Below are 20,766 nucleotides of genomic sequence, written 5' to 3' on the forward strand. Positions count from 1 at the left end.
CGTGCTGTGCCCTCACCTGAGCTCATCTCTCCCCTAAACCTCCTGTCCGTTCCTGAAGTCACAGATCTGGAAGTTCCTGTAGATGGTTCTCCTTTGTGTCTGACAAAAGGCCATCTGTGTCACGAGGACAGTGTCTGAGTCTGTCTTCAGTTCTGCTTCCCTCTGGCCCACTGTCTCTCCTACTGCCAGAGCTGGCCAGCTGCCGGAAACATAGATCCGATCTTTTCATCTCTGAACACCTATCGGTGGCCTCTCGTTGTATAGAGGGTAAAGGCCAAGTTCTCTGGCCTGGATAACAAGGCTCTTCCTTTTTCGGGTCCTGTTTTCTTGTTTCTCCAGCTATCTCCTGACACATGACAGACACCTCTTGTGTTCTTCTGCTCTGCTGTAACGAGGAACTGCACATAATTGCACACAGATGACGTGCCAATGACGTCCATATACCTTTCAGGCTATACCTTCTGCCTAGAGTGTTCCTTCAGGCATGTCCTACCCCAGTTGCTTCCTGTTGTCCAAATCTCCTGAACTATGACCCTCTCCAGCTTCTTCCCTTCCTCAGGGTCCCCAGGACTGACGTACTTCCTTCACCGTGTCAGCTCCTCCTTCATTTGTCAACTGCAGTTTGTCAACTGCAGCAGATTGTCAAGGGCAGGAGCTAGCCAAGATTATAAACCCCACTCTTGCCATGGAGTCTAATGTGCGTCATAGATATCGAATGAGTGGGTAGCACGAATAAGTCTGTGAGTTGAAGGAAGCAGGAAGATGGGATAATAGTAGGCTACCCTACCCAGCGCCGAGCCCTGGTGTCATCTTCCCTGAGTGAGAGTGTAGGAGGAGAGAAAGATCCCTCCTGAGGGCCTCTGGGGGTCTTTGCTACTGCTGGAGCAATTGCTGCCTCGGTTCCCAGCACACCTACGGCTTCCTTCTGTCAGAAATCAATTTTACAGAAACTATTAGCTTCGTTTCCCCCTACCTTTACTGATGACGTGCCTCTTTCCTCCTGGGATAGAAGATGCTAGCAGAAAAATGTCACATACGAGTTTTATGATGTGTTGAATTTTCCTGAATGTGATTCAGTTTCTGTTTTCCTCTCGAAGAAAACTGGTTTTTCACTAGGATTACCCCAAGGGCCACATCCAGGTATCCAGCAAAGAGAATTATGTGGGTTTGCATACGATTTGCATATATCCCTATGGGCTGTGCATCAGTGCACAGGATGCCTTTTTACTGTGGTTTTTCAAGGCAATGGAGGATTGGATCACATTTGCCACAGGCAGTCTCCCTTCACTGAGGAGGTGTCTGTTTCCCCATTTCCCCAGAATACCCCTCCTCTTCCTGCCTGTGTATGAGTTGGGATGCCTGTGATCCCTGGGGTGAAAATAGGTAGCTCCGTGCTAGGCGGCTGCTGGCTCTGCTTTTGGTAATGTCTTCTTCCACTCCTCAGTCCTGAGAAGTGGATGCTGCTATCTCTAGTTCCTGCGCAGGAAAACAACTTTAAAGGAAGTGTGATTTGCTCACGGCCATTCCCCTGGGGAATGTGACGATGCCTGACCGCCCCCCCCCCCCCAGGCCTTTGTTTTTAAGCTACTACATTGTCTTTTCTTTCATGTCTGTACTGTTTGAAGTTCTGCCTTTTATACTTGTTGCTTCTCACCGGGTACTGGTTTCTTCATGCATGGACAATCTGGGTATCATTTGAATGGCAGTGGACTGTTACACAATATTGAAGTATTGTAGTTTACTTAACTATCTCCCTAGTTGGTTTGTTTCCAGTTTCTCAGTATTATAGAGAAAACAAGTCTAAATACCTTTGTGCAGGTAAGGGTGGTTTGTGGGTTGGGTTTTATATGTGTTTGAAGATAGTCTTCAGAGTACTAGCATTGGATCAAAGTAATTTTTAGGATTCCTCAGCAAGTCTGTGCCACCACTCGGCCCATGTAGTGAGCATTTGAGTGTCCACTGTTCATCCAGGCCTGAGGAGAAAAGCCCCTCCCTCCGTCAACAGTCAGTGTGGTTGAGAGAGCTGATGCGGCACAGAAGGCATGGGACAAACGGGGCTTTGCAGAGGGTCAGTGAGGCCACTGAAACACATGTCCCCTGACAGTATCTCAGAACACACAACACAACACGAGAAGCACAGGGAAGGGACAACTGTCCTATGCCTGAACCTTCATTCCCTTCTTCCCTAGGACTATGGCTGCTGAGCTCATCCTGGGTGAGGACACACACACACACACACGCACGCACGCACGCACGCACGCACGCACGCACGCACGCTCAAGTCTATAAGTCCATTCCTGCACCACACTGGGCATCTGAGGCATGTCACTGCCACTCAGCTGCATTGGGGCAGGGGCTGTTGAGCAGAAGTCAGAGGGAAGGAAAAGGCAGCTGAGAAAGTGATGAATGGAGGCTTTCCAGGTCTCTTCTTCCCCTGTGTGCCCTCGGAAAGTGGGGCAGCAAACGTGGTATCCAGGCCACACTCATTTATCAGACAGACCAGTGTTCACACTCCCAGTATATTGCTCAATGCATTGTTACCAAGCAAGTGCTGTGTGGGCTATTGGAAAGACTGTGTGGAACATTGGGTACCAAAGGTGTGTCCAACACATGGGCCGAATGTGGCTAAAGATAGCAATAAATACAATGCAATACAAAATCCTAAACCGCAGACACTTCACCATGGCCAGAGCGAACGTCACAGGATAGCCCCACTTACGGCCTTCTTTCTGCCCCGTCTTACACTTGTGCCTTGGTGTGTTGCTGTTGGACTTATTACTCTTTCTCTGTGTACATGTTTCCATGATTTTGTTTTCTGCTCTGTGCTGATGCCTCCCCACCCCACCCCCGCATCTTTGTATGCTCACCTTATCCTCTTCATGGAGTTTGTGGCTCATATCATAAATCCCTGTATTATCTCATCTGACCAACGGCTCTGGGAATGAGATGGCGCCTTTTCCATTAGACAGATGAGTAAAACTGAGTTGAAGAGATACTGCGATTTGTCCAAAGCTCTGAAATCCATAAGTGATAGAACTGGGATTTGAGTACGTCCCCCTTCTAGGCTCCAGGTATCCACAATGTCACCCATCACACTCTAGAGTCTATACAGTCCCTGTAGGAATGTTTCTATGTGGATATTGCATAGACACAGCTATTCCGTTTTCAACATGTCTACAATGGACTTCGTCATTTCCTTACGCTTGCTTCAATCAGCTGTTGCCTGTCTTTGCCATTGCAATAAATGGCGTCACCAATCCAGTGATGGCAAGCTACTAGTACGACTCTGAGAGTCACTACTGTCCTTCCTCCCCCTCGACCCCACCCTCCTGTCTTCTACCAGATCCTTGTGATTTTCACTCCTCTCTTCATTTCTTGCTGCTTTCCCTACAGAAACGACCTTGTTCTAGGCTCCTGGAGCGGCCCCCTCCCTTGTCAGCACCCTGCCTTTCCTCTCTCTGCTCTAAACTGACCCTGGTACCTTCATCTGAATGACCAGAACTCACATTCCTCAAACTCGCTGCCGCTAGTGGTGGCTCTGGAGCAGAGCACGGCGGAGATGGCCGCCCAGGGACTGAAATCCATCTGGAATACGTGTTGTGCTTGGCCCATTGAGCATTCTTAAGACAGTTTGAATAGTTGCCTGCAGTTAAACAGCAGGACATTCCACATAAAGTTTCATGTTTCTCGCTTTCTTTTGAAAAAGCAAGAAACAGGCACCTTGAGCCATAGTCTAGGATGGCAGAACTAAGTGGTGGCCGCACTCTCTAGAAAGGGTGTGGGCTGTTTACCAGTCTCTAGAGTTCCTGAGGATCTCTGAGTCCTAGTCATGCTCCCACTTCCTAGAATCTTTGTAAGACATGACATATTTGACCTTGCAGTTCAACAGATGCACGTAGCCCAAAGCCCTCAGCCTAGCTCCTTGAGGCTCACATGGCTCAGTCTGGGTCAGACCAGCTTTGCTAGCCACTTACTCACTGCCTCCATTACATTCTCCCTGTGACTGTACTGAATTATTTCATGATTACTATTACAATTGTTGTTGTTATTATTGTTATTATTATTATTATTTGTGTGTGTGAAAGAGAGTTGTATGTGCTTGTGAGAAAGATGTATTTATGTGAGTGTGGGCGTGCATGTGCCCCAACATGTATGTGAACTTAGAGGACAACTTCTGGGAATTGGTTATCTTGTTCCACCATGTTTTGGGGCAGGATGTCTCTTGTTTCTGCTGGGCTGCGTTCTCTGGGATAGCTGGACCACAACCTTCCCGGGGATTATTCGGTCTCTGCCTCCCATCTCACCATAGGAGTGTTGAGATTACAGATGTGCCCCACCACATCTGGCATTTTTACTTGGTTCCCAGGATCAGGTCACCAGGCATGAACAACGCACAAGTTTACCTGTTGAACCCTCACATCCCAACCCCCACTACTGCCACCGAACTCTTACTATACAGCTCTGAATTTCCTGCCTCATGTCTGCCTGGGTGCAGATCGAAAGGCCTGGGGCCCTCCTGAAGTCCCACTCGTTTCTCAGGACTCTGCTCTAATGCTGCCTCTATCAAGAAACATTCCTTACCCTACCTTCACCTCCACCTCCCACTCCCAGGTTGAGTTTTGTCTTCCCATAACTGGAAGCACTGATCTCAGTCACCCCACCCCCAGCTTTCTGTATTGTCGTTATTGCCTGTAGTTCTCAAACTGTCGGGGCCTCGCCTTATTACAAAATCTGCAAGGTACAAACAACTGTTGGACAAAGGAACGAATCAGTGAAAGGCTGGCGTGGGCAAACACTACTGTAGGAGGAGATGGCATCACCCCCATTTTGGGGGATGGGAAGGTGTCTTTCCGGTCCCTTTCTGAAGCACACCTTCCAAGTGCCTAACCAGAGAGCTACCTGCAGCACCTTGTCTACCATGTCCCTGCTCTGTGCGCTCTGACATACATGCAGGTCTACAAGGATAGTAGTTGCCAGCAGTAACAGGAGAGGAAAGGCATCACTCGGTGTTCCTGGGAGGGGTCGTTCAGTAGGTGGCAAATGGCACAACCACTCGATAAAACACTTACAAGGGCTCTAGATTGAAGGTTGATGGGAAGAGAACATTGATGCTCCTTGAGTAGCCATGTTGGACCAGACTTTGGGGACACAACTATCCCAATTTGATGGGCAAGTAAGATTTGCAAAATTCTTGAAAGTTTTTCAGAGTCAAACAGCTAATGAATGGTAGAGTCAAAATTTGAACCCAAATCTGCCAGGCGGTGGTGGCACCCACCTTTAATCCCAGCACTCAGGAGGCAGAGGCAGGTGGATCTCTGAGTTCGAGGCCAGCCTGGTCTATAGGGTGAGCTCCAGGACAGCCAAGGCTACAGAGAAGCCTTATCTCGGAAAAACCAAAACCAAACAAACAAAAAATTGAACCCGAATCTATCTGACTTCAACATTAACATTTCAACTACTGTGTCATACTGTTTAGAATCATGAGGAAATAAATATAGACACAAAGACAGTTACATATACAGATAGTACTAATTTAAGTATTAATTTTAAAGCTTAATCCTGGGGCACAGAGAAAATGACGAAAGAGACACAGTCATGTTATTAGTGAGGGTTCTATTCTAGGAATCAAGTGCTGGGAATGATTTCCTCCTTTGCTTCTATCTTCTTTCTGTTTTTTTTTTTAAACTCTAAATCGCCTTTAATAATCATGAATGACTTTCAGACTAAAACAGAAACCTCTCTTTTTAATGGTGTAATCAACTGGCAGAAACCGGGGTCGAGAAAGGGCTACCATGGTTCCTAGCTAAGCATCGAGGCCCTTGGAAGGTTCTGTCATTGACAAGTGGAAGCGACCCCAAGCCTGCTGCAGCTGTGGCTGGGACCTCAGCACCTGCACCCCTGTGAGCAGAGGAGGAGAAGTGGGTCATTATTCCCCTCGGCTCACCATCTCCCATCTTCCTCCAGGTGCTTACACCCCAGAGCCCCTCAGCAGTTTCCGGTGGGCTCTTCTCTCGACGGGTCTCATGTTCTTTTACCACTTCAGCATCCTGCAGATCCTCGGCCTGGTAAGTTTGCTTAGATCCCCTTCTCTCCCCTCTATTTGGAGTTCTTCATAAATCTTGATAATCCTGCTTGGTGCTGTTGTATCATTTTGCTTTGAAAAATACATGATGCTAAAGGCCAGGACGTCAGATTGTTGTGTCTGGGATGCTGATTTATGATCCAAAGCTTTGGCCTCTTCGAAGAGTTTTCTGAATCCTTCAGTAATGGTCGTTCCTTCATTCCTGAGGATGCAAGGATACCCTTCACTCATGACTACTTGGGTCTGAAACAGTGACCTGTAACTGGCAAGTGCTTTGCTGTGGACCTCATGGGCATGTAGGATCCTTATCCTGATGGCCCTGGGCCTTGTGACGGCCTCTGACCTTGGGTCCACTCTGGGAATTCTCCCAAGTCCTTCAGGAGACCCTTCCTTCAGCTGTGTGGCCAGTGTATGTGAGGTGTTGGGAGCCCCAGAGCATTCTGTAGTATGAGAAGTGCCTGGAATATGAAAAATGGCTGGCCCCAATGTTGAAATACCCAGAGTCCAATAGCGCCGAAACTGCAAGGGTATGTATCAGTGCTGAAGTGAGGACAGAAAGCTCATGGTTGGGTGTGGGGACAGGGAGTTTTCCACCTCACTCTAACAGGATACAGAAGCCTAGCTTCCTTGAGAGATGGTGAGGACTTGTCTTTAATGTGAGTGAGCTCTGAAGAGCTCTGGAAGGCAGGTGTTATTTCTGTCCTTGAGGCAGGAACGCCATGTTTGGTTTTGTGTGGTTGGCATTAACGCAGCGTTAGTCATGTGGAGCCTTGTGCAGCCTTGCATGATACGGGCGTGTAACTGGATGTCCCCAATGCCTTTGGAGAGGCGCCCACTTTGTCTTCCTCGCTCTGCTTTGCCGGAGGTAGGCTGGGTTCTTTGCCAGTAGTGTGCTTACAGGAGGCCTCGGCATGATGCTGACCTGCACACACCCCTCCTTCCCTCTTGCCGCTCCTCACTGATATGCTGCTTTCCAGGAGTGTCGGTGTGCTCATGTGACCATACATACCATGTGCTGCTACACCTCCCACCAGGAAAGCTCGACTCCCCCACTCCTTGCCATAACCTTGTCCATCTTTCATGAGTCCATTCACGTGCCACTTCCTTCACAAAATCTTCTGTATGCTCCTCAGACCTCCTCGTGGCATGTAAAGCTGAGTGGGCACCATCTAGTTTGAGGTCATAAGCAGTCAATGATTGCCCTTGCTACTTGGAGACAGAGACCATGCAGCTAACAGCTTTAAAAAAAAAAAAAAGAACCTAATCTTTCTCTAGGAGCTAGGCACACAATAAATGCTTAGGAATGGCAATGGACTCTGGGCCCAACTGGAAAGCAAGACTGTGCAAAACCGAACAGCTTTCGCCCAGGACATTGACTCATCATCACCCACTCAGAAAGCCTAGGGCAAAGAAGCCCCTTTATGAACAGGCGGGGATTGGTCAATCCCTCCTTGTCTAGTCACCCCTAGGGAGAGATGGCTGAACTGGCGGTAGCCGGAGGAAGCCTCGGGATGGCGAACGCTCACTCTACCTCCCTTGTCCCTGCAGGTCACCGAAGTGAATTTGAACAACATGCTGTGTCCGGCCATCTCAGACCCATTCTACGGCCCCTGGTATCGCATCTGGGCCTCGGGACACCAGACTCTCATGACCATGACCCACGGGAAGCTGGTCATCCTGTTCTCATACATGGCTGGGCCCTTGTGTAAATATCTGCTGGATTTGCTCCGGCTTCCAGCCAAGAAAATAGACTGAAGGTGCTTGGATTTTTGTTTTGTTTAATTTTGTTTGTTTTTTGTTTTTGTTTTCTTGTTTTGGTTTGTTTCTCCCTGAGGAAGCAAGTCCTGACTTGACTCAGAGAACACCCAGTTCTTAACAAAATCACTGGAGAGGGCAACAGGATGCTTGGTGTATTTACTTTTTTCTCCTCTCTGTCCCTTTCTTCCACTACTCTTCCCTCCCCAGCTCCTCCCCACGGATGGCTCTTCGTGCCCAGGCATAGTGCTGGGGGCTGGCACTTACTCCCTTTCATCCCCCAGTGTCTTGGTCCCTCCTGCGCCCCACTCCCTCTGTGTGGCCTTCCGCAGGGAAATGGTAGGCAGCAGGCCCCCTCTCACTGCTTGTTGGTGCTTTTAACAACAGCTAGTTGAAGAAGCAGGGAACAACATGCAGTCATTAGTTCTTCCAGTATCCCAGCAATGAAACAGTGTTGGGTTCATTTCTCCACTGCCAGGGACCTCCAGGCTCATGCTGGGATCCCCTTTTATCTCCAGCATAGCCCCCACCAGAAGGGGACCAAGGCCTTGTTTCTATACCAGCTGCAAGCCCAGAGCCAAGGGACTTCCCAGATCACAGCCAAAATAGATTCTTCCAGTGACCGGTGTCCCATGACTCAAAGCAGGGAGCCACCCAGCCGCTCCTTCTAGGGTACTGCCTGGGGTGGAAGGTGATAGCAATGTGCAGCCCAAGGGCATGATTCTGTAGAGGGCTGCTGGAGATCTGTTGCCACAGTGAGGCTAAAGTAAAGAGGGTGAAGGTGTGCACAGTACCAGGCAGGACACCCCATTCCCATCCCAAAACAAAAAACAAACAAACAAACAAACAAACAAGCCTTCCTTGTGAAAGCTGAGAACAGATCCGCATCCCAATCGGAAGTGAGCATAGAAATTAAGACATGAACTAAGTCGAGGGGCAACTTGAGAAAGCTGTGGTCTGAATCACACTCGCTGTCCTGTCGATAATAGGTAACGTTCTAGTCTCAGCTGCCCCTGTGAACCATCCTCATCGTCTCTGTATGTGTCTATCTGTGTCTCTTTGTCTGAGGCCGCTTCATGGAAGAGGGAGCTGGGGTTGGCCTTGGGTGCTGTTTGCCTGTTTGTATTTTAGATGTTTGAAGTGGGGTAAACCCTTGCATTTCGGGAAGGTACGCTAGAGACATTCCTGGTACTTAGAGGACATGGCCGCAGTTCCTAAAGGCAGTTTCCTTAGGGTTAGATTTCTTTCATTAGACTCTGCTCCAAGTGCTCAGTGTGGGGAAACGTCACTGGTTTTGCAGTTTGACAACGTCCAAAGCCCAGGTGTAGGTTGAAAGGGAACTGCCAATGGGTCAGGTCCCCATAGGTAGAGGTTCAAGTGTTCTTTGGTTGAAAGGTACTTAGTGGTGTATGGACCACAAAGGAGGCCAGTGGCTGTGCATTTACTGACTCCTTGTTGACTTCTAGTAGGAGGAGATTTGCTTAAGCATAGAAAAGTTTGTACCTCGACCACCCCATTGCCCTGTTCTAGTTGCAGTATTCAATGTGAGTTTGTGAGTATTAGGCCTAACCTGAGCTTCAGTGCCTCAGTGGCCATGATTTTATGAAATGGACTTGCAGGGGAAGCAGTGGCAGGAAAATCTGCTGGAGCAAATGGAAACTAAGGGAAGGATCTCTGGGGACGGCTACTTGCCCATGAGGTGATGGACTCTGAGATACAGAGAGCAGGAAAGGGAGAGCTCTTAGTGCGCTGGCCCCCTTGAGCTCCTGCCAGGGCTCTTCCTCCCCTCACCTTCTTGCTGGGCTCTAGAAGTGCTTCTTCAGTTGCTGATCTGCCCCTCCCCACACACACTCAGAGGAATCGATGGATGAATAGAATGTGAGAGCCTCCTTGGCTCTGGGCCTCTCTCTAAAAGAAGAATGTGGAAAGAGGTCATGGGAGGGAAGCCTATGAGGCCTGCCTTGGCCTCTGCCACAACATGGAGCTGCTTCCTGCAGTGATGCAGGGCCTCCACTGAGGGAGCCACCTCCAGAATGCCACAGAGGTGGGAGTGCCACACAGGCCTCTTCCCTATCTGAGGCACCGTGGCCCAGACTGCCAGGCATCTTGGGCTTTCCCTGCATTGGCATGCCTCCAGGAGCTTGCCTCTGCTTTGGCACCAGCTCAGCAGACCCATTTCTGGTAGGCATTTTCTGGTGCTCAGAGGGAGAGAAGAAATTCCAAACCATGTTGTCTGGCTTGGCCAGGCCAGAGTCAGACACACCTGTCAAGAAGGGGGAAGGAAAGGGGGGAATGCAGGGGGCCTAGGTTTGCTCACATGTAAAGAAGTTAAAGAAGCCGATGATGGGTCCTTCAACAGACTCCATAGGGAGTCTTGGCCTGGGTTTGAGGTGTTGGGGAACAGGGGACCTCTTCATTGTATCTCACTCTCACCTTGGTCCTAACCCACATGGAAAGAGGTAACCTGCCTAGGCACTAAGCACTTTGACTTGGGAGTTGCCCCCCCCCCCCAGGTATGTCTAACAGCCTGCGTGATGGTAGAGACTATCTGTGGTACCAGGGACAAAGGAGAAGACTGTTTGCACTGACTCTGAAGGGCCAGGCCTTTCTTGTCCCTATGAAGGCTGTTCCTTAGCTACGTTGGCCAAAGTTCCGTGTGCAGTCTACCAGCGTGTGTGAGCTCTGTGTCTGTGTGAGAGTGCTCATAGAGGTGGCCAGTTTCTTTGTGATAGTCCCAGCAAGAGAGAACGAACAGTGCATCCTCAAGTCCTCGACGTCTGTGGTCAAGGGGCTGTGCCAATAAGAACAGTTGGCTACACTGGACAATTTGTGGCAGCCACTCTGAGCAACAGAGGTTGTCTTGCTTCCTTAAAGGTCCTTCCCACTCCCCAGTATTTGGTTTTGTATAAGACTTGGCCCAACATCCTCTCAGAAGCCTAGCAGCAAGTACTTCTGTCATCCTGTGATGCACTGTGGGGTTCTGGAGCCACCACCTCCACCTTTCTTGAGTCTGCCTTCTGTCTGTCTGTGGACTTCTGTACCTGTGGCTTGACAGGGTCTAAGTGGCTACGCGGGGTCGGCCATGTGCTTTATCCCGCGCTGCTCTAGAGTGCCTGTCAGATCGTCCCTTTTGCTGTAGCCTCTGGTGGGGCTTTGCTGTATGTGGTCGTGGAAGATTCAGTGTTTTGTGATGTAATTACCAGCTTCACAGACAGCTCAGCGTCAGCAGGGCTCTACACAGAGGAACTGGGGTTAGGTAATGCTCTGAGTTGTGTTGAGCTGGGTGTTCAGGAGATGCCAAGGGCCCTTTGAGCCCTCTTGCTGCCAAATGGACTTCCCTGGGATTCTGTCACCTGTCTTGACTGGGAGAGGAGTTTCTTAATAGTTTCTACTAGAAGGGAGACTTGTGGGGAGGGAAAGGGGGCCTTCTGACACTCTAGGACAAGACACTGCTGTTGGTTTCAGTGAGCCAGGACCGGGCCTCCCAGGCAACGTGGGCAGGCCCAAGACTGGGAAGGAGTGTCCTGAGTCTTCTCCTGGCCTTGCCCTCTCTGAGGTAGGAGTCTACGAGGGGAGTCAGTCTTCCTCTGGCATATACAACTGCAGGAAGACCACGGTACTTGCCGTGGCCCTTGTCTGAGACACTTTTGTCCACTGATTTGCTACTTGGGCCACTAAACAGACCCCTACCCCCCACTCAATGATAAACAAATCAAAAACAAAAGTCGTCTTAAGCAGAAATGATGTTTTGGAAACTCTTGATTCATTTTAGTGTCAATGTTATATTAGATTTTAAAGCATTCTTCAATTATTTGATGCAATTGTCGTGAAGAGAATGGAATTGAATGATGTACAATTATTTCTTCTGGGACATTGGTGAACGCCTCTTCCTCCATCCTTCTTCTCATGCTGAGACTGCCATGTACTGTCACCCTCATGTGCAAGGCTCCCTTGAGAGCCAATCTCTGAACTCCCTAGATGGCAGCAAGATCGAGCCTCTTTGTTAGGCTGCTTCTGGGGTGTTCTTTACTCCCCCACCTCCAGTCTACCTCCCCTCTTTGGGGGATTTTGTAATGTGTTTTCTCTGTTTTGTAAAACCCCTTTGATTGTGCTGAAGTGGTTTCTGTAGCCACCTTTGGAAATAAATGGTCCTTAATTTGTGTACTTAGCATTTTGAATCTTAGCCTCAGGTGTTTCTGCTGTTGAAGATCCCTGAATGAAAAGGCACCCTCCCCATGGGACTTATTGTTATAATGTTTTCTTCATTTACTGTTATTAAAAGATTTATGAGAACTCAGGCATCCTGGCCTTGCTTCTCAGAACCCTCTTAAGAAGGCTTTGCAAAGGAGACAAAAGGGGTCATTTGCTGGCCTGGTGTGTCATGAAGTAGTCAACACCTCCCCAAGCCAGGGTGGCTGGGCTCAGCATAGCTTGGCCACATGGGCAGCACAGTGACTTGCCTTGATTTCCCATACACGGCCTACTTCCACTGAGGTTCCTGGAGCCTGTCAGGCCATTCACTCTGAGGGGAGCTTATCAGCCAGGGACATAGGCTCTCTGGACCCCATGGTTTGGCTAGGCTAGATGGGGAGGTCAAACAATGCAACTCTGGGGCTTGGGAGATGGCTCAGTGTATAAAGTGTTTGTTGGACAAGCAAGTGCACCTGAGTTTGAATCGCCAATACACATGGAAAAGCCAAGTACAACAGCATGAACTTTTAACCCCAGCCCTTGGGGATGGAGACAGATTCCAGGGCCTTGGATAGCTAGTCTGGCCAATCGATGGGACGACCTTGCTCAGTCATTTCTGACCTCTGAACTCATGTGGGTGAGGGTACACACACACACATACACACACACACACACACACACACACACACACACACACACACACACACACAGAAAGAACGCAACTTTAAAACATGTTGACTTCTGGCCCATAGCCCCCAAATGCCCTTCAAGTAAGCAGTATCCATTTAGGGTCAGACTGTCCCTTGGCCAATAAGCAAGATAACAGTGCCCTTTGGCAATAGCCAGCTGTGCTTATCCAAAGTCCTCTGCCTGTTTTGCTGATGCTGCCACTTCTAGAAGGGATGCATAGTGACAGTCAGTGCAGGAGGACCCCTCTCACCCCCGTTGGCCAGATGTTGGCCCCCAGGCTGTGAAGCATGCAGCACCTTATAATCCCAGACTAGAAATAACCAGCTTGGTTTTGAATTTCATTTGCTGCTCAGGTTCCCACTCTGTAAAGCAATAACTACAACTGTGTGCCAGTCCCAGTGTTCAGCGCCTCTCCATGTGTTCCCGAAATACTCCCCCTGGATGCTCTGGGAGTTGACTGGCAATGTGGTTCCCACTTAAGGGGAGAAGCTGAGTCAAGTGAGGCTCAGTAATAAGCAAGAAGCTAGAAACCAGTACTATAAGCTTCACCTCTCTTGGGCTCTACTGCCTTTTGGGTGTGTTAGATTGCTAGGGAGACCATGGCTTAGGGGCCCAGCTCTCAGAGGAGAGGGAAGAGAGGTCTGGGGAGATGACTGGATAAGGGACTGCTGGGAAACCATAAGGATCCGAGTTCTGATCTCTAGAATCCATGTAAAAGCCAGGCTTGCCTAGATGTTCCTGTGATGCCAGCACTGATGGGAAGGAGACAAGAAGGCTGCTGGGGCTTGCTGTCCTGCCAGGCTAGCTGGGAAAAAAAAAGGGTGAGCTCCAGGTTCAGCAGACAAGGACGGCCTCATTCAAAGTCGGCCTGACTCGTTTCTCCCAGTCAGCATTATGTGTAGCATTGAGATGGCTAAGTTGCAGAACAAGGGCCTTCTAAGCCTTCCAGAAGGGCAGTAGGAGAGATTGCTCCAGTTGATAGACACATTCCACAGAAGACTCCCTAACCTTGATGGGTCAGCTGCCTGGGATCCCAGCATCTCATAAGGCAAGGCTCGGTAATAAAGGTGGATCCTGCCTTGGCCTATCCCTGCCAGGGTCTTGGACAATAGCATGAGCCGCTGGTCTAGTCTGTTGTCCAACAACTCAGTCCCAGCCCCACCTCTGAACCAGCCACCAGCTTTCCCCGCCGACTCTTGTCCTTTAACCTCCTTTTCCCAGGGGTTTTCAGAGGGGGCGCTAACCTGCCTCCGCTCTGTCTACAGGTTCCTCTTCCGTAACAGCCAAGAGCACAACCTCTTCGCTGTTTCATTTGTCCACAAAGATCCTGGACCCTCCAGCATTATGTCTCATGGGAACGCAGGCCCTTCCTATGCATCTTTGGATCTACCTTATGTTTGGAGTGTGCCAGAGTGGCCAGGCTCATAAATGCTGTGTATTTATGGCCTGGAAGGCAGTGGTGGGGGGGTGGGGATCAGGTAGAGAATGTCAATGCTGAGGCCTGATTCAAGCACATAATTCCAGGCAAACTTTTCTGTTGTTCTTGTACTTGCTTTAAGCCCCCAGGTTCTGAGTCATCTCTTTGACCTGACAGTCTACAGCGGTGCTTTTATGAAACCTTTTAAGACATCTAAAAGGCACGAAGAGTAACAGCTAAATCCAACTTAAGGGAATGAACATTACCAGTGCAATTGACGCTCCTCCAGACAGTTAGAAATCATTCCTCTACATTTCATAGATTCTGAGGAGGTACCATAGAGGGCCCCTTCTGGGCATGAGGGATAGGGGGCAGAGTAGTTGGCCTCTGCGTTTCATCACACAGCTTGTCCTCAGAGTAGCCATTAGCAGCTACTGGGGTTTTGACTGCACTCACCCGCTGTGCCTTTATGCGCCCTATGTTGTGGAAATCTGTGGGGATGTGGTGTGTGTAGAAGAGGTGCTATCTTTGTTTTAATGGATTTTTCTCTTTTTCTTTGGCTCTAAGACATTTTTGGTCATGTTTTAATATCTCTAGAAAGCTGAATGCACCTTATGATCAATGACATGCACCTTCTTTCACTTCCAGTGGTATAAAAGAAGAGCTATCTTACAGCCTAAAGTGCTTTAGAGTTGCTTTAAATACTGGAATTGTTTCTTCTTCCCTTCTTCAAGGAAGTCACTTTCCTGCTACAGAAAACCCCTTGGTGAAAAAATTATAAACTTTTAGCATGTGACATCATTATCACACTTTGTCCAACCTAGATGTGGTAGTACGGGCCTGAAATCCCAGTACTTGGAATCCTCACACTTGGGATGTTGAGGCAGGAGGACTCCAAGTTGGGAAGACAGCCTGGGCTACAGAGCAAGACCCCATGTCAATGAAAAAATACATAAACCCAAGACCGTCTTCTTTCTCTACAAGCATCCATGAGGCCAGACAAGCTTTCTGCTTCCTACCTGAGGGATTCATTCTGTTGAACTCTCTTCCTAGACAAGTGGTTTTGGGGACACAATACTGAGGAGGCCAAGTACACCTGCATCAGGAAGACCATTGTGCCAAATGAAGGAGAGAGAGCCAGACAAACCAGACCGGGCCAGGTCCAACAGCTCTGGTTTTTTTTCATTATTGTTGTTTGTTTTGTTTTGTTTTTATTTGTTTCCCAACCACAGCCTAGAAAGACAGCTCAGTCTGGTTCCCTAAGGAACTTTAGGTTAGTCAACCGCCAGACATGAGGTGAGCTGGCAGCAGCAGTAGCAGAGAGGAGGCAGAGCCTAGCCTGTCCAGAAGCGTCTAGGTTGACGTAAGTGCTTGTCTGGCCCACACAGAGGAAGGCAGTGATTTCCTGGCTTTCTCAAGGTGGAGGAAGGGGAGCCAGTGGGCCTTTCAAGGAAAACCAATGGTTTGACCTGAGTCAGCTTGAACCCTGGGTATTTCCAATAGCCTGAGCAGTTGCCGGCTGCTAAAAGCCTGGCTGCCTTGCAAGTTAAGCTTGGCCCATTATAACCTTCAGGTCATGCTCGTCCAGAAGGAAAAAGGCGTGTCTGCAGCAAACCTGGGATACTTGGAGTCAAGAAACAGCTTTTGGCCATTTTTCCCCTAGAGGGTTTAGCAAGATCTGATCATCCTGGATTAGAGCTGCCCTCACGTAACTGGGTTAAAGTGTTGGCCTACTTAGGCCCCTCCTGCTGTGGCCTCCTTCAAAGCTGATGAGGCCGATTAGGGGGCTATTTCTGAGCACTAGTCATGTACCCACAAGCCTGGGAGCAGTCTTCCCCTGACTAGAAAGACAATAACCATGGCTGAGGCAGAGTCTGTCGTGCCTGTAGGAAAGCACTGCTGTCAGACACACCACGAGTCTTGGGAAAGCGAGTAAGGGCTCAGATAAGTCAGGGCTGTGGATATTGACCTTACTAAACCAGACCAACCTGTCAGCTTCCAGATACAGACCTACAAAACCGACCAAGAAATTCATTTTCAGGAATGGACTTAGTCCTGTACCTTTACTATCTTCATTTGTAGAGAGAGATGGTAGGCCTTCAACAACAGCAGCCACTAGCCTCCACTCAGGAGAGTCTCTGCCTTCGAGGAAGATTGCTGTCTTAACCTATCTGAGCCTCAGTTTGATCATTCACAAGAAAACAGCAATAGTACCCACTTCAGAGCACTATCATAAGGATCTAGTAGAGTACATAAAACACCTGGTGCAGGGCCTCACAGCCTATTTTAGGAACTGCTTCCATCAGTGCTTAGCATCACCACTATCATCAGCATCACCACTACCATCAGCATCACCACTACTATCAGCATCACCCCTACCATCAGCATCACCACCATCAGCATCACCATCACCACCACCATCAGCATCATCACCACCATCACCATCACCACCACCATCAGCATCACCCCTACGATTAGCATCACCACCACCATCAGCATCACCACCACCATCAGCATCACCAACACCATCACCATCACCACCACCATCAGCATCACCCCTACCATCAGCATCACCTCTACCATCAGCATCACCACCACCATCAGCATCACCACCACCATCAGCATCACCACCACCATCAGCATCACCCCTACCATCAGCATCACCACCACCATCAGCATCACCACCACCATCAGCATCACCAACACCATCACCATCACCACCACCATCAGCATCACCCCTACCATCAGCATCACCCCTACCATCAGCATCACCACCACCATCAGCATCACCACCACCATCAGCATCACCACCACCATCAGCATCACCACTACCATTGCCACCACCATAACCATCATTGTCATCACCATCATCTTCATCAAGACCAATAGTGACTGGTAGAAAGCTCAGTCTCTGGAGCCCAACAAGCTTGATTTGAATCCTGGCTTTGCCACTTTAGGTAGCCATGTATAAGGGACAACTTGTTTGAATTTCATTCTTACTTTGTAAAATGGAAAAAAAATCATCAGGCTATTGAAAAATGTACAATATGATTCTTAGTTCACAGGATGCATTTAATTGGTGTTGACTTATTATAATTGTTAAAAAGGAATGATCATGAAGAGTTGTGCCTAAATGTTTATGGTTGTGGGAATGAATATGCAAAGCAAGGGATACTTAGTGTAGTTGAAGCATTCATATGATATTTTAATTGTGGATACACTTCTCAATACATCATCACACCTGAAGGACACGCAATACCAGCAGTGTACCCTCCTAATGTAAACTATAGACTTGGACTAATAAGTATGTGACAGTGTGGGCCCTTCAGATGCTGCAAATGTATCATTCTGGTGCAGGATGCTGATGGTAGGGAAGACTGTGAAGGGGAAGGGGAACTTTCTCTTCAATTTTCATGCAAAATTAAAACTCTTCTAAACAATAAAATCTGTTTTAGAGGGAGATTCGGAAAGGAGATTAGCTAGATGTTAAATATGTTCCTATGGTAGTCATTAAAAAATAACTAAAAAATATAGAAAAAAAGGAAACAGGGAAGGAATCAAAAGGATATACTGCAAAAATACACCACATCCAACACAAAATAAGGTAGTAACTGGAAGAATCGAGAAACAAAAGAAATGGAAGATATATGGAAAAATTACACAATGGCAGAATTAAATAGTTAATTATCAATACTCACTTTAAATATAAGTGAAGGAAATTCAACTAAAATACAGATAATGGAAGGTTGTATTAAAAACTTTCTGGGGCTGGAGAGGTGGCTCAGATGTTAACAGTAGTTAACTTCACACTCTTGCAGAAGATCTGAGTTTGTTTCTCAGCACCCACGTCAGGAGGCTCACAACCATCTGTAATTCCAGCTCCAAGGGATCCGACACTTCTGTCCTCTGAAGGCACCTGCCTACATATGGCGTACGCAGATATACGTACACATAAAAGAGCACGTCCATGCAAATAATAACCACAACGAAGCTGAAGTGGTCGCTACACTAATATGAGCCATAATCAATCAATTTTTAAGTAAAAACTTATAAGAAACAAAGTACCCCAGGTGGTGGTGATGCGTGCCTTTAATCTCACCACTCGGAGGCAAAAGCTGGTGGATCTCTGTGAGTTTGAGGCCAGCCTGGTTGGTCTACAGAATGAGTTGCAGGACAGCTAGGACTACACAGAGAAACCCTGTCTTGAAAAATCAAGCAAGCAAACAAACAAAAGAAACAAAGTACATTTTATTGATAAGAGGAATAAATAATAGTGAAGATACAGCAATTGAAAATATGTATGCACCAAACAGTCTCTATCACATAGTTGGATGGTAGGTTTTGTCGTAAGTGCTTTTTATCATGGCAAAGAGTTTGCCTTCCATTCTGAATTTGCCACGTTTTCATTATGAAAGGGTGTTGACTCTTGTCAAATTCATTCTCTGATTTTGCCAAGGGGAGAATGTTTTTTTCCTTGTCCAATAAAAGACTGAAAGTTTTTCTCCTAAGATCAGGAAGACCCGTTTATTCTTTGCACCTCTGCTATCAACTGGGAATCTTAGCCAGAGTAGTTGAGCAAAAGTGTTTGTTCCCCGAGATAGTTTTGTTTCTGCTATCATTACTATATATATGCATATATATGTGTATATAATCTAGGAATTGCAAATTAGAGAAATGGAACTTAAAATATATGACATTTTCTTTTCTTAGATGGACTTAATCCCCCACTTGTACCCATTTTCCTGCAAACAACATGGTTTCACTTTTCTCTATGGCTGAAAGAATATATGAATATCAGAATATATGCCGCACAAAAATATTAATAAAAGAGGACATGAATCTAGGAAGGAGATGTGTTAGGGGGCAGTGGGTAGTTGGGGGATGGGGTGGAAATGATCAAGATAGATTGCATACTAAGAATAATGAAAAATGGATCTATAAAGGAAAAAAGAAGGAAAGCCATCTAAATTTGAAAATTAGGAAAAAGTAGGGGCTGGAAAGATGGTTTAGTCAAGTAAAGTACTTACCTCTCAAACAAGGGGCCTGAGTCTGTCCCTAAAACCTGTGCAAAAAATGCCAGGCATGGTAGCACGTGCTTGTAATCTCAGCACTGGGGAAACAGAGACAGGAGATCCTTAGAACTCACTGGCTAGCCAGTTTGACTTATTTGGTGAGCTCCAGACCAATGAGAGACCCTGTATCAAAGGAGGTAGATGGCAGTCTTGAGAATGATACCTGTTGTCCTCTGACATACATGTGCATGTGTGTGAGCACATATACACATACAAAAGGAAAAGCAAAACTGTATGTGGACAATATCATTATATTAATATATAAATAAATCCCATAAAACATAGCCGCTCAATTATGGGAGTCAATAAATACATTCAGCAAGATTGTAGGATATAAAAACCAACACATCAAAATTAGTTGTGCTTCTGTATGCCAGGAAAAAAACAATTTAAAAATGAAGAAAATCCTATTTATGATAGCATGTAAAAGCATTTTTTAAAACCTAGGAGTAAATGTAATCAAGGAGGTAAACAACTTGTACACAGTAAACTACAAAATATTGCTCAAATGTGTACATAAATAAAATTTTGTGTGTTGAATGAATGGAAAAATAGTAAGATGGCAATGGTCTCCAAAGCTAGCTACTGCCCCATCAAAGTTTCCAATCGTTAACTTTATATATGGAATCTTGAATATTTGAAACAGCATTGAAAAAGGAAAAAAATCTTTGTTTCAAAACCTACTCCAAAGTTACTGTAATCAAGGTGATTTAGTACTAGGAGAAAGATAAACCAATGGAAAACAATAGAAAATTCCAGAAATAATCCTAAACCTTTATCATCAATTGTTTTTCAACAAGGATGCCCAAACAATTCAGTGGAAGAAATGCTATTGGGTCAGCCATGTAACCACATGCAGAACAATGAAATTTGAATGGCTACCTCACAGTCATACAAAAATTAACACATCAAATCTTTAAATTTAGAGGCTTAATCAATCTACAGGGCTATTGGAAGAAGACATAGGGTAAATCTTTAGGACGCTGGTTTGGCAATTAGTTCTTAGGTTAGAAAAAACACAAAGGAGCAAGTCAAAAACTAATAAACTTGGATAAAGGCTTAATACCCTGAGTACAAAAAGAAAAAGAATTCTTATAACTTGGTAGAAAAATATAACTCACCTCCCCCCCCCCAAAAAAAACCTAAAAAACAAATTGTTCAATTAAGAACTAAGCAAAGAACTTGAACAGAAAATTTCCCCAAAGATATGCCATAAATACACCAATGACCAATAAACATGGCAAAAATCATTCCACATCCCTAATCATTAAAGAAATGCAAATGCAAACTATAATGAAGCTGGACCTGGTGATGTACATCTGTCAGGGATGTGGGAGTCAGAGGTTTATGACTTCAAGGTTGGCCTCCACTTCAACTGAGAGCCTGTCTCAAAAACGAAAAGCCAAAATGAGTGTAACATACCAGAGAGAAGGGATTTCCATGGAAGAAATGTGTCCTTTGGCTCCCAGTTCTACTGGCTCCTTGGTGGCTTAGCCGATTGCACATCATGGTAAGAGCCAGTGGTGGACAAAGGTCGGAATTTCATGTCTGCTGGATGC

At 46.9% G+C, this 20,766-nt stretch overlaps 1 protein-coding gene across 6 annotated transcripts in view; it reads left to right on the forward strand.

Moving 5' to 3' along the window:
* Tmem164 (transmembrane protein 164) overlaps positions 1-20,336 on the forward strand; it is a 174,171-nt gene extending 153,835 nt beyond the window's left edge. For 4 of the 6 annotated variants that reach the window (XM_052737316.1, XM_052737280.1, XM_052737290.1 and 1 more), the window contains 2 exons: positions 5,965-6,065; positions 15,189-20,336. In XM_052737316.1, coding sequence (XP_052593276.1) covers positions 5,965-6,065; positions 15,189-15,398 — 311 coding nt within the window. In that variant the 3' untranslated portion in view covers positions 15,399-20,336. Of the gene's footprint in view, positions 1-5,964; positions 6,066-7,630; positions 12,131-15,188 lie in introns of those variants that run through there. The other 2 variants (XM_052737324.1, XM_052737309.1) reach the window with 1 other exon arrangement.
* The last annotated feature ends 430 nt before the right edge of the window (positions 20,337-20,766 follow it).

Source organism: Peromyscus californicus, unplaced genomic scaffold, assembly GCF_007827085.1.
Source record: "Peromyscus californicus insignis strain IS unplaced genomic scaffold, ASM782708v3 Scaffold_10__1_contigs__length_136768540, whole genome shotgun sequence".
NCBI classification, from domain to species: domain Eukaryota; kingdom Metazoa; phylum Chordata; class Mammalia; order Rodentia; family Cricetidae; genus Peromyscus; species Peromyscus californicus.